Raw genomic sequence first — 15,162 nt, forward strand, 5'->3', positions numbered from 1 at the left:
CTCAGGCAGATAAAGTGATGTCACTTAAACTTTTAATGGAGCCTAACATACATCCAGTGAATGCATAACAATGCTAAATAAAAATTCTCTACATAGTGTCCGGGGGGAGCTCATGCTTGAGCCCCTGTATTAGGGACAGAAACGTACTTGTCGACCCTTTAGCTTCTAAAGATTTACCCAAAGGGTAAACTAGTGTTTAGATCAACCCTGAATTGAATTTTCAGACATCATTCGGAGCTCCTGAATTAATTAAGACTAGCCGTAAACTGTGCTTACTTATTACATGTGTGCATGTGCTCGGTCAACTATCATTAAAAGGAACATATCATGAAAAATCATTTTAAATAAAGAAGTTTGATGTACTACTCTATGTAAAGACAACTGGAAACGTATTTAAACATTTGTAGATTGCTTCCAAATGATGTGCTGTTTCTGGAAGTGGGGATGCTAATTATTAACGATGTCCCTGATCACATCAGGCCAACCTTGAAAGACTCCATGGCACATTTCAGCACAGATTCCTTTGTGATCCCGCCACAATGTAATGCAGGCTCTGCAAAGAAGCTGTTATTGAAAAATAGTGACAACTGGATACTGGAAATGACAACATTGTTTATCATTTCACAAGTAAAGAGAGGACATACATAGAAATCATAAATGAGCAACAGCAAAAAGGCCCATTTATATCTAAATGTCGGGAAAATGGTCCACAAATTTGAAATCTTTCTAAATGAAACCATTAAACAAACAAGTACAGTAAGTCTCAAATTTAAGTCTTCAACAAATATCTTTTTAGTTTTTAGCAATTTGTAATCTCAGTAAAATCTCACTGTCACTTGTCTTAGTATGCAATATATCAGTCTGTATCCATAAAATCTAAAAGCTGTTTACTGCACACTATCTACAGTTATGCCAAGAGCTGCTCATTCCCTTGCGATCAATACACACATCTTTATTTCTTTCTGTGCATTGATGGGCAGTTCATATTTTTGCCATTCTCCACTCATCTCTTATTTTTTTCTGGATAGATATCTATAAATGTTTTCCTTCGGAAAGAATGGAAACCCCATGGGCAATCTGTCAGTATAAATATGTTCAACTGTGACAGTTTTATGTGCATGAAGGGAACCTGTTTGTGCACGAGAGCTTTTAGGGTGTTTAAATATTTCTTATTCATTTTATATCACCATAAATTCATAAATTTGTTGTCTTATACTTTTAGACTCCACAGAATGCATCCATGCAAACAAACATACAACAACCAGCATGCAACTGTACTCATCACTTTGCACGCACATACATCACCCATGAGATACACACATGAATGATCAAGCACACACACGTGTCTGAGTCAGTCCACACAGTGGATCTAACTACCATTCTGAAGCACAGATAGTCCCATGCTTTCCTCTTAGAGTCTCTGTAAATCCAATGTACTCTAAAAATATAAAAACTCTCAACTGAACATGTTTTAACGACAGACAGCACTCAAATAGAGTACAGTCACAATTCTCTTTTCTCTTTCACATCTAATTTATTCTATAGTTAGAAGTTTTATATATTGCTTAGGACAAACTATTAGCAAGGACAGAGTTAATAATTCATAATTAAACAAAAAACACCAATTTATCCCGTAACACCACAGCTAAATCATAATAAGAACTATACTTGAAAGGACATTTAAATAACACCGGCTGATGTTAAAAGGATAGTTCACCTAAAAATGAAAGTTATGTCCTTAATTACATGTCATAAACCCTTTGTTCATCTTCGGAAGACAAATTAAGATATTTTTGATGAAACCTGAGAGGTTTCTGACCCTCCATAGACAGCAGAAGACCCTGCATAGACCATGTTCAAGACACAGAAAGGTAGTAAGGACATTTTTAAAATAGTCCATGTGACATTATTGGTTCAAACATAATTTTATGAAGCTACGAGAATACCTTTTGTGCACAAAAAGTGACCAGCACTTACTACAACAAATACTTCAACTAAAATAGTGAAAATAGCGTCAGTGCTATCAAATTGATTATATAACTAAATATTAAGTGTCTGGGGTCACAGTGAAGAGCAAAGTCCTTGGCAAATCACGGACTGTTGAGCAGCTGACAAAAACACACGTATGCTAGCTATGACTGTGTTAAAAGCAGTGTATCTGAGTTACATAAGATCAAGAGAATTCATTCCCCCTCTCTAACTGACCTGTTATCAAACCTGCCTTGTAAACTTGAGATGTGTGCAGAGGTAAACACACATGCGCATCAACGCTCACACACACACACACACACACACACACAAGAGACGCTGGGATTAATCGCCCCCAGCAGGTGTGAATTCCTAGGAAATGTATGACATGCGAGTTTCCTTGTATGAGGTGCTGTGAGTGTTTGTATGCACGTGTGTGTGACTTTCTGTCTAAGCTTGTATATTTGATCCTCAGAGGGGTTTAACCTGAGACTCAAATCCAAACAACCTAACACCTCTCTGGAACACAATGACATTTTTGTTTTAGGACACTGTGATCTAAATGCATCAAGTGTGTCTGTGTCTGTGTGTGTGTGTGTTAAAGGGGAATGAGGGCTCATAGGTGCTAAACAGAATATTTGAGTTAAAGCCAGTCAACACAACAACCAACTACAAGAGACTACTCTATATTATGTGTGTTGAAATGTTAGTCTAGACTCTAGATATACTGTACAGATTTTATTTAGAATGGTTCAGATCCAACCTAATTGTGTTTTAGTTGTGTTAAACCTACAACTGAAATTGACATATGCACATAAATGGCCTTTTTACAGAAAAGAGCTGTCCCTTTCAGTTCAATGGAAGAAATCACATGGTTTTTGAGAGTCATAAGGAGCATATATGATGACAGAGTTTTCTATTTAAGGTAAAAATTCTCTACTCTCCTTCAAAAAACATTTTGGTTGCCCAACACTTACTAAACTAACATGCCAGCTGAAAGCCATCAGCAGAGGAAATTTATATTTGCTTAGCAAGGCTTCAGAGGAATAACAGTGGATAAACATAAGCATGCACACAATGCCACTGATGGCAGGTGCCGCATATATTGCATACCTTGGTATACCAGTATATTCAATTGGAATATCAAAAAGAGGAGTTTACTGAGATCCACAAAAGATATTTTCATTGAATATGAGGAAATATATAAACTAAAATGAACTTTTGTGGCATTCCAAATCTATTTATCCATTCTTCTGAAGGCTTTATCAAAACAAGTTTGCCTGAAAACCCCATTTAAAATGTTCATTCTACTTCAATTCAAGCTTAAATTTAAGAATGTTGCATCCTGTTTGCTATACTGTAAAACCCAACTTGTTAAGGTAACTCAACCCATTTGAGGAAACTGATTGCCTTAAACCATTTAAGTGTAAAAACTAATATTTACTGTATGTGAACTTCTTATTCCATTTGAGCCCACAAAAAGATCATTTTTCTTAATACCAAATTAAACTATAAATCTAGTCAAATAATTTGTGTAGCTGAGACTTAAATAAATTGCATACAACCATTGGCACACATTATTTTAAGGTCCAATTCTGGCTTTTAACAGACCATTAATTGTGACTTTTGCCTTGATAAATAGAATATGAGCTTTATAAGTACTAATAAACAGCCAATATATTAATAACAGGCAACTAGTTAGTGAGAATTGGTCCCTATACTAAAGTGTTACCAAACCATTAAAAAAAACTTTAGTTAAAATCTCTTGCAATTAATTGACAGTAGCTAGCAATAGCAAGCATGTACTAACACAATTAATGCAGCTGATTCTCATTATGCTATAATGTGCAACGTCATAGTTTTTTTTAAATAAGGCATCATATAGTCTAATGTTCTGTGGCCCATCCTCGACCTAACCACAGGCTCTACTCTTCCCCACAATGGTAACCCACAAAAACAAACCCTTTGAAATCCCAACATAACAGATCATTAAACACTAACAGATCTCCTCCCCCTGTATAAATCTTGTGCAAAAACACGGAAAATAACACTTAATTTCAACATTTACTCTCCTTTAACAGGCCGAAGCAAAGCATGCTGGGAAAAGGGAATCTGCCGTAACTCATTAAGTTTGAGTTAAGCTTAATATAATCAGTTATTGAGGTCACTTTTCTCTATTAAGTACAATTAACTTTTAGTAGAATTAGAGTAAAATGAACATGAACATCATAATGAACCTTAATTAAAATTCAATTCTGTAAAATTGTGTAAAACCCTAAATCGGAAGATCTGTGTAGCATATAACATGTTATACATTAATGTGTCTGTCTACATTATATATGGCAGAGACAGGTACTGTGATACTCCAGAGATATCATTCAATATTTAATTCTGCTATATATACACAACACAGTTTTTCAAAGTCTTACGCCTTGTGTTGTGTGCTTTAAATTGTTCTGTGCATCTGTTTCCTCTTATGTTGGGTTAAGGTTACACCACACATTAAAGGGATACTCCATCCCAAAATGAAAATTTTGTCATTAATCACTTACCCTCATGTCGTTCCAAACCCATATTTCGGATGAAAACCGGGAGGCTTGTGACTGTCCCATAGACTGCCAAGTAAATAACAGTGTCAAGGTCCAGAAAAGTATGAAAAGCATCGTCAGAATACTCCATCTACCATCAGTGATACAACCGTAACGTTATGAAGCAACGAGAATACTTTTTGTACACGAATAAAACAAAAATAATGACTTTATTCAACAATTCCTCTCCTCTGTGTCTCTCCAAATCAGCGTAACGCCATTTTGACAAATCTGTGTCAGCAGCGTTGCGTCAATGCGTTGTTTTCTTTCAAACCAAAGCGTAAATACACATAAAAAATGTATCATTGTGGTGCGGCTGATACAGAAGAGCGTACGCCATCTGTGTACTCCTCAGAATTGCCAAAATGGTGCTACGCTGATTTGGAGAGACACAGAGGAGAGGAATTGTTGAATAAAGTCTGTATTTTTTTTTTTTTTTTTTTGTGTACAAAAAGTATTCTCGTCGCTTCATAATGTTAAGGTTGAATCACTGATGACAGATGGTCTATTCTGACAATGCTTTTGTTTTCATCCAAAATATCTTAAATTGTTTTCCAAAGACGAACAAAGCTTTTATGGGTTTGGAACGACATGGGGGTAAGTGATTAATGACAACATTTTTTTTATTTTGGGATGGAGTACCCCTTTAAAAGGAAGTTTCTCTCAATGCGTTTAAATTGTTGATGCTTCTTCTATTGTTAAGTTGGTCATCTTGTGTTGGGTTACACTACCAAAAAAAAAGAGAAGAAGTTCTCAGTGTGTTTCTGTTTGCGTGTATGACCTCTGCTAAGGTCCCTCTGCGAGTTTGGCAAGAAAAGCATTGAGGTCACATTAAGAGCGGAAGAACCGTTCCACATAAAACACACATACGTAACAACAGAAGTGTTCTATCAGCATGTCTCATTGGATCATGTTTACAACCACATCCGGGCCATATACAAAACCCTTTCATGCTCCCACCTCAGCCATTCAGATCACTCTTCTGTGTTGTTAATCTCTGCATATCTACTGCTTCTAAAAACATAAAAAAAAAACTGACACAAATGCCAACATAATTCAGCTAGAGGGGCGGTTTCAGTATTAAAAGACTGTTTCGATTGTACCCAAAGGAATATATATAAAGCTTGTGGTACATGAGAGGCTGTCTCAGAGCTATCTCTCGTTGGCTGCATAGATTATGTGGTTATCGCTTGCTAATGTTTTTAACCAGTCAGAGATGTCAAGGCATACATTCAAGCCCCTCTCGTAACAGCTATAAGAACCACCATAATCTTGACCCTCCCTTACATGGAAAATAGAAACATTTGCATCAGAATGTTATTCATGTGTTTTGTAGTACTGTATATTATACTCTCAAACTGCAAGTGGTAAATAGTAAACTCTCCACATTTTGCAAATTAATTCTAGATTAACTGACAAACAACTACATCACCAGGTACATTGGTTGTCAAGCATAAATTTATCAAAAGATCAATTCATCAATTAAATCTGCTAATATAATTGGTGGGGATATTTGTGTGCAAATTTGAACTGCCCCATCAATAATAGTGTCAAAAAGAAAATTGCCTTTAATAATTGATCTAAAATATTTTGGTTGACTTGCCATACTGACATCTCTATTTCACAAAAAAATTGTGATATTCAGTATAAAGAAATTATGCTCACCATATGGTGCAGAGCTGCTGTGCTGACTTTAGTGGTTGCACATTGTAATATTTCCACGCATTTGTCACTTTTTAATTGATGAGGCTCTCGGTTGCTGTCGTTGACCAGTTTGTAAGTGTCGAGCTAGCTAATCTATGTCCAAAAATAATTTATTATTATGCAAAAGGAATATTTCATCCAAAAATAAAAATAATTTCATTTACTCTCATTTAGTTCCAAAGCTTTATGACTTTCTGCAGAACATAAAATACTATAGATTAGAAAGTGAAAACTATCTCTCTTTTTGTAATGAAAGTCAGTGAGTGGAATGCAATGATTTTTGTACCTCGTTGACACTCACTGTACAATTTAAACCATTTAAACATTTTTCAAAATACAGTACAAGGAACAACACAAGGGCGAGAAAATGATGATAGAATTTGTTTGAATAATTTTTGGGTGGACTATCCTTTTAAAACCACAACTGTCTAATAAGATAAGGACCTTTTTATAGACAGAAACTTATGGATATAATGGATAAATATAAAATAAGCACACAAGCCTACAGATTTAACTTCTTTAAAGTTTACATTTCAGAGGCTCTTTCTTGCAGCCTAATTTGTTTTGTAGTAAACTAAATTTACAACCACAAATAACTACAACACACATTTTTATGAGAAGCTCTCCAAAGATAGGAGGTCACCCAGACTCTGATTCCCCAGTATAATTTACATGTGCCTGATAAAAAACATCTAGCCCTCAATCAATATAAAACAAAGCGTGAGGCAGTGACCTACCACTATCCTGGGATGGAGAAAACAGTGACAGAAAGAAATATCTATCAAACAGCAGAGCTTATGATGGATGCTGTAGAGTTTCAGGCCAGCATTAACATTTACACATGCTCCAATAACAGATTTAACAGCACTATACAATAAAACACCACCAAATCCCATAAAGGTACAATATAGGCTATACATTATGGCATATTAGAGTCCTTTTATGAAGGACTGTCATCTAATATTCTTCTATCACAAACCTCATGGGAGATTTTAGATTTGTGACACTTGTAAATTCACAGAAGTCACTGTATTATTCAAATAAATCAGGTAAAAATATGAAGACCAAAGACCCATTCACACCAAGGATGATAACTATAACATTAAAGATGAAGATATGGTTTTTCAAAATCATTGCAGTCCATATTACAACTATGACAATATTGGTACAGAGGATCGATATCCTTGAAATCACTTTCAGAGCTGATGAATGATAAAAACAATCACATTTAAAGCTACAGATGACAAAACCGCAGCACACACTTAAACAGAACATTGTTTTACTGCATTCTGTGGACGTTAATATAGTTATCGTTATCCTACAGTTCTTGGTCTTAACAGGCCTTAAAGGGATACTCCACCCCAAAATGAAAATTTTGTCATTAATCACTTACCCCCATGTCGTTCCAAACTCGTAAAAACTCTGTTCGTCATCTGAACATTAAGTGCTCCTTTAGCCAAACACTACATTATAGCAAAGCTGTTAATCTGTGAGCACACAGTTAAGTACAGAAAAGAGAAAGACAGAAGGTGAATACATGTTGTCACCTGGGCTACTAACAGCCAAGGAGAAAGAATTATATCCACATACAAACACAGTTTAATGAGCTTGAAGTCAGCAGTCTACAGTTGTCCCATAACAGCAGGACAATAGCCCAGAAACAGTGCAGGCAACTTCTCCATTATACACTCACAATGACTGTCCGTGCCACTGTCAACATGAGACAAATGGCCCTACCCAGCTGACATCATTACAACTTTAGACTTAAAGAAAGAAAGCGGAGAGAGAAAACACAGGAGAGCGTGAACAAGAGGACGGGCTCACACAATAAGAAGAGATGCTAGACTCTAAGATAATGAGACAAAGGGAGAATGTGGCAACGGTTCTGGGTGAGATTAGGAATTGTAATGGAGAGTGTTGGAAAAGAGATGAATGAAAAGAGGAGAGCAGGACAGGAGAGTGTTATTGATGAATCAGAGGGTGTTAATAAGAGGCAGACTGTGTGGACGAATGAATCACCCAGTAACAATGAAGTGCTCCAATGATCTGCAAACACTGCAACGCATACAAATATCCGTTATCAATTGCTAGTTGTCCTCCTGTCAACTAACACACACACACACACACACACACACACACTTGAGCTGAAAGGATAACCTTTGCACAAACATCATGTTTAGCCTGTCCGGGTGAAGAATGTATGTGTGTGTGTGTGTGTGTGTGTGTGTGTGTGTGTGTGTGTGTGTGTGTGTGTGTGTGTGTGTGTGTGTGTGTGTGTGTGTGTGTGTGTGTGTCTGTGCTCAGTCTCTGATTAGGACACTTTGCATCATTACAGTTTGCTTCAAGTTTCCTGATTAAAATCTCATTCACTATTGAAGAATGTATGTGTGTGTGTGTGTGTGTGTGTGTGTGTGTGTGTGTGTGTGTGTGTGTGTGTGTGTGTGTTTTGGTGCAGTGTTGTGCTGGGGGGATGCGGATGACCTTGTTAAATGCTGAGTGGGCTTTTGCGATTGGTGATCGGTGGTCATTAATGCCTGTTAATCTCACCTGACACAACACTTCAGGAACATTGTGCATCACTTTATATAATTATATCTTAAGATATAATATAATAGAATAATATAATAAAACATAAAATGTGAGAAAAAATATGTTATATTTGTGCTATTATTTATAATATAATTATTACTAAGTATAATATTATATAATATTAGGTTACACTTTATTTTAAGGTGTCCTTGTTACAGTGTTATTATACATTTAAGTACTGAATCATATTAATTAACAATATGTACTTATTATAGGGTTAGGTTTAGGATTAGGGTTTGATTTAGGGTTATTGCATTTAATTAATCAAAAATTTGTGCTAATACTATAGTAATTACATTTAACGTGAAACAAGGACACCTTAAAATAAAGTGTTATTATATTATATTTTATGTTATATAATATTAGCTAAAATATATCTATAATATCTATACTTATATACACTATATTACCCCAGGACCAAAAATTAAAATGTGGACCAATTCAAAATGTGCCACATTTTCTGACAGAAATTTCTGATATGGTGTAAAAATGTCAATTTCACCCATTGCATTGAAAACAAGAATCATTCCTCTAAGCCACAACATCTAATCCCAACAGCTAATTATTCCATCAAGTTAAACTTTATTTAACGGTCAACAACCCAAAACTGCAGCCTGAGAGATATAAGACAGAATAGGACAGAAATAGAAAGTAGAAATAAAATGTAATATGATTTGAAGTTTGTGTAAGATACTCTTATTCAGAACCAGAGAAGGAAAGGGAACTACAGAAGCAGACAGCACTCAGTGAAGTACGTACTAAGCAGCTCTCTCTCTAGTTCTGTGCTGACATGTAAAAGTGTGCTTTTGAGGAGCCAACACTATATAAGTGCTCTCTCTATGATCCTCTCCATCAAAAGGATGGCAAAATCATCCAGTCACCGTTAGCATAACAAAAGCACAGGATGTGAGCTTTACTGCAGCAGCCCAAGCTATGCATGCACTCCAAACTGACAGAAAACATTTCTTACTTCACTGCGCCAAATACCACCAACCTCCACCATTTTTCATAGACGTAATTACCACTTGGCGTTAGGCACTTTGCGGCAGCAGATGCCACGTAACGGGACTATGGTTTCCATGGTGATTACTGTGATTTACTTGGGATACATATGTCATTAATATCCCACCATAGTGACGTGCACAGCTGGGCCCTGAGAAAGGATGGGACCCTCAGGAGAGTGGATTTGTGAATGACTAGATCTAGTTCAGTATTTCCCAACCTTTCTTTTCTTAGGTATCCCAAAATCCCATCAGAAAGGCTCAACCACCCCTTCATCAGGATTATCATTAATATTATTCAAAATCACCATTATAAAATGCACTTTGCTATTTAATTTTATTTTCAGCATATTTTGTAATGATTTTAACAAGCAAAATAGAAATCCCACTATATCCCAAGTATTTCCCACAACCCGCTTAAGTATCTAAAATAATGGCACCCAGTGGTGTAGTCTATAATCTGGTCCAAAATCAGCCCTAGTGAGAAAAAAACAGATCTCACCTGTACTTCTACATAAGGGCCTTTCGCACCGCGGGAACCTTTTCATAGCACCAGTACTAATTGTGGAACTCCCCACCTTTGGCATTTTCACACCGCTGGAACTGATTGAGGTTTTAGTACCGGACTGCCTTTTTCGAGAACCAAATTAGCTCTTACTCCGGAGCAGGGTCTAACCAGCACAACTGGTAAACATTGTCAACTTATTTCGCAAGTATGGAGAACAGTGATAGATGGACGGATGCTGAAGTGCAGCCACTTGTAGCAAATGTAGCACTGCCAGTTGTTGTTGGATATTCTTAGTCCTCTTTTCCGTTCTTTCATTCGCTTTACGTAAACATTGATATTCCATGTCCATTATTGTGAAAACCCACGAGACACAACAAATACACAGCTCCGATCACAGCGTCCTCCATCCTCCTGTTGTTAACGTTGTTCTTTTATTTGTTTTCGTGGTTGAACGCCGTGCACAAATGACATTCCTCCTGTTGTTAACGTTGTTCTTTTATTTGTTTTCGTGGTTGAACGCCGTGCACAGTACTGTACATTTAGTTCTGGAACTAAAGCGGTGCGAAAGACCCTATAAGCAACATAAGCAAATATTCACAAGCAGTTCTTCAGACCGTTATCATCTCTGTTTGAAATGCGCCATGGGGAACTCACTGTTCTATTTTGGACATGCAAAGTATTATACTTTGCATTAAAAAATAAAGTTTCTTTTTTTTTTAAATACCCATTTACTGGGTAATCCCTTCCTATCTTTTAACCAGAAAGCCAGAGGGGTCTCGAAGTCAAGTACATGCCGCAAAATCACATTTATTCAACCACAAAAAAAAGCACTTTCTATACCTCATGTTTAAAATCATAAATATCATAATGATGTTTAATATCATAATTATAAATAAATAAACTTCACTTTTTCTCCTCTTTTCTGGATTTCACTTCTATTTTAGATTGCATACTCATGTAGCTTATACTTAATATTGCGACTCAAAGTTAAAATGCTTTGGTTAGTCAAAAGCATCAGACAAATGAAAAATGTAAACATAAATTTAGCAACTGTCCACTTTATCAAACTCTACAGTCCTCTGTGCTGTCAAGGGTAAAAACAGTTAATGTGCAACATTTCCAAATGTTAATACAAATATTTAGGGGGCAGAATTTTGTTTTAGGCATAAAAACACATTTATATGAAATGCAGCTTTATGAAGCTAACTTGACTCAACTCAATAAAGGAAAAAAGACTTTGCAAAATGCATAATGTTCTCTCAGGAAAGATTAAGACACACAAAAACAGATTGATGTAATTCTGATTTTGTTATCCCATGATTCCTACATGTTACCTGCTTCTTCAACTGAATGATTTATTCAGACAGGGTAAATGTCTCATTGGGGTTAATTATGTAAACATATGACCCCCGAACAAACACACACAAAGACACTCACAAACACATGGCTTCTAGTGGTGGATGGGGGGACAGAAGGGAGGGAAAGACTGGAACTGCTCATCATAAATGAGACTGTGACGTTTTTACGTGCGTGTGAAGGATCGCAGTGTGTATCATGTTTGTTGATGATCGTAAATTAACAGGTGTTGTCAAAAGCAGTACAGAGACATGCAGCGAAATGATCAGGATGATTACAAAGCGACGTGCAGCTCTGGGTCCCAGACAACATAAACTCATTATATCGACACACGCTCTTCAGCAGAGACTAGACGATAGTCAACCTTCAAAGTCTCAAGGATCACATTCACTCATACACACTGTGATATACATCGGAAATATCCATTCTTAAAGGGACAGTTCACCCAAAAATGCACTCATTTACTCACCCTCAACTGTTTTTATCCATACAGTGGAAGTCAGTTGGGTTCAAAACATCAAACCCCACTGACTTTTAATGTACAGATGAAAAAAAGAAGAATATTGTCAAACTACCTTCTTTTGTTTTCCACAGAAGAAAGAAATCCATACAGAATTTGAAATTACATAAGGGTGAGTAAATAATTTGTTTTGTTCATTAAATGTCATATACCAGCAGCAATGAAAATCCAGATCATTTTTTTTTCTCGATCAATTCATACTTTCTGAACAGTCAACAATGACACTTAACTGATACTATATTTTATATGCCACCTAAACAGCCTCCTTATTGAACTCCCATGATCCCAGAGGTCTTTCAAAACCAATCATTCATTAGCAAACATGACAAATAAGAAATAAAACACTTGAATTACTTTGTATGTCCATGTCAATCCTATTTGCTAATGCCACCCTCACTGTTTGAACTCAACAGAAGTCAACAATATTTGAAGCAAGACAGAAGGTTTGAAGATTGGTTTTAGAGTGTTTTGGGCAACTCACCGGGTCTTTTTTCTAGTTTTCTTCCTCGACTGCCACAAAGCCGGACTTTGGAGATGAGGATGAGGATCTGTTTCTGGCAGAGCGACTTGTTGCTCTTGGGGCAAGGCTTGCGTTTGGTGGAGACCTGTCGGTTGGCCTGGGGGTCCTTGACTTCCCTGCGCTGCCGGATCAGTGAGCTGGCGAGGGCAGCCATTTTGCTGTGCCTCACTCACCCGTAGGGCGCAGAGGGCGTCAGTGGGCCGCCCACCCGTCAGATCACCCAGGGCCACGGAGGACAGGAGCAGGAGACAGCAGATGTTTGGAGAACAGCAGGGTCTCCCACAAAAACCAAGGGGAGAATGCGTCACAACTTGGTAGGGAACAAAAAGAGGCTTGGTTTAAGACGGGGTAATGGGGTGGGACAAAACAGTTGTGAAGTTCACAATAAACTTAATTTGTTTCTTTGGCTTTCAAAACAGTCCCTGGAATGCAGAATTCCTGGTGTTGTGATTCTGATGAACGGCAGCTGTCGTTGTTGGGATTGTTTGATGTATTTCAGGTCTCGTTGCACAGCATACGGACTGGAAAAGTGGCAGCTGATGATCCATGGAAACGTACTGGAATTCTGGAAGATAAGTGAGCCATCACAGCACCACCATACCCTCTTTCTGACTCTATCCCTGAAGCTCTGAGCTCCCAGAATCCCTGGTCTCTCACTTGCCTTCCACGGTTTAGTGTGGGATCGATCTTTAGAAATCAACTGGATCAGAAATCATCCTGCGAGTTCAGAAAAAAGGCATAGATTGTCCAATCGCTTTATCCGTACGGCTCCACATATCAGTGAGATCCTCGTAAAACGGAGAAGATCGAGGAATGCATAAAACACACTAAAATACAGATCCTACTGAGAAAAGGAACAATATCCTGAGACAATCTTAGAGAAACTCCATTATCTGATTCCGAAGTATCGCATCCATGACACCATGACTGCAAAAACAAAGACGGACACACTGAGTAAAAGTCAAGAACTGGTGTCGTCAACCCTGGACTTCATGTGTGTGGATGATCAGATGGATAAGGATGAAAGGAATCGGAAGTTCTCTCCCTTCTGACATCCCCCTTTGCTCTCTCTCCCCAAGCTCCCGAGAGAGTGTTAGTAAATTCCAAGGGCTTCCGCGGATAGAGGTGACATTCATGAACGAGTGAGAGCGCAGGAGAGCGGAGGGGAGCACCAAGCCTCCCACAGACTCCCGTAAGGCAACCAGGCAGAGCACTGAGGAACTCGTAGCTCCGTGTCCTTCACACCACTTGAGAGGAGAGGTGGGAGGGAGGCAAGGATGGAGGGATGAAACGAAGGAATGTTAAGGATGGATGGTGCACATATCTGTTCGTCTGGCTTCACATGCTGTAAAGGTCCCGTTTGAAGAAGGTCCTCAGGAGCTGTCGGGTCTGTCCCAGCGCTCCTGTCTTCAGTTTTAGCCCAGTTTTCACTGCTTAAAGTATTCTCACCCCTGCAGGCGTGTGCAGGTCTCTTCAGCAAGGCACCTCTGAATCTATGCGAGAATGTGAGAGTTTATGTGTGTGTGTTATGAGAGTGATTGAGAGAGTGTGTGAATGTGTGACTCTCCGTCTCTCTTGTTTGCTCTCCCTCCTGTCCCTGCTCACAGTGAGTTACGGAGCCAACACTGGCAACATGCTTTGCTTTACTCCCTCGTTCTCTCTTTCCATCTCTTTGTAAACCCTCCCCTTACCTTTTTTCTGCCCTCCCTCTCTGTCACTCAGAACCCTCCTTCTTTTCCGATCACTCAAAATCCCTCCTTCTCTTCATGTCCTCACACACACCCCTCTCATTCCTCTATTCCCTCCCCCTCTTCTGTTCTCTCTCTCTCTTTTTCTCACTGGCTGCTGTTGTGGTCTGGAGCGTTAAAAAATTAAACCTGCCTCATGCTTCCTTAAAGCGACAGATGAGACAGAGAGAGAGCAAGAGAGAGACAGACAGAGAGAGAGAGAGAGAGAGGGAGGGAGGGAGGGAAGAAGGGTGAGAGAGTCCTTATTTACACTCTGTACCACAAACATAAACACACATGCCACTTAAAGTAACAGATATGAACACTATAATATACTGATTACAGTGAACTTACATAAATGCTACAAACACACACTAAGAGACAACTAAAGTCAGTTCTAAATAAGGTATTGAAAGACAACATTAAACTATTTTTTATACAACAGGGGTTGGTGCCAAATTTTCATTGAAAATGCATTTTTAAATTCATAATCAGTTCCTGAATTTAGACAGACAGACAGACAGACAGACAGACAGACAGACAGACAGACAGACAGATAGATAGATAGATAGATAGATAGATAGATAGATAGATAGATAGATAGATAGATAGATAGATAGATAGATAGATAGATAGATAGATAGATAGATAGACAAACAGACAGATAGGTAAATAGACAGA

General features: G+C 37.9%; 1 protein-coding gene across 1 annotated transcript in view; it reads right to left on the minus strand.

The window, feature by feature from the left end:
- The window catches only part of LOC109045027 (fibroblast growth factor 11-like), a 53,477-nt gene extending 39,039 nt beyond the window's left edge, over positions 1–14,438 (minus strand). Inside the window, exon 1 of the mRNA XM_042726978.1 lies at positions 12,716–14,438. Within this exon, the coding sequence (XP_042582912.1) occupies positions 12,716–12,908 (193 nt within the window). The 5' untranslated portion in view covers positions 12,909–14,438. The remainder of the gene's footprint in view (positions 1–12,715) is intronic.
- Positions 14,439–15,162: the final 724 nt, after the last annotated feature.

The sequence above is a fragment of the Cyprinus carpio genome, chromosome B7 (assembly GCF_018340385.1).
Source record: "Cyprinus carpio isolate SPL01 chromosome B7, ASM1834038v1, whole genome shotgun sequence".
Classification (NCBI taxonomy): Eukaryota; Metazoa; Chordata; class Actinopteri; order Cypriniformes; family Cyprinidae; genus Cyprinus; species Cyprinus carpio.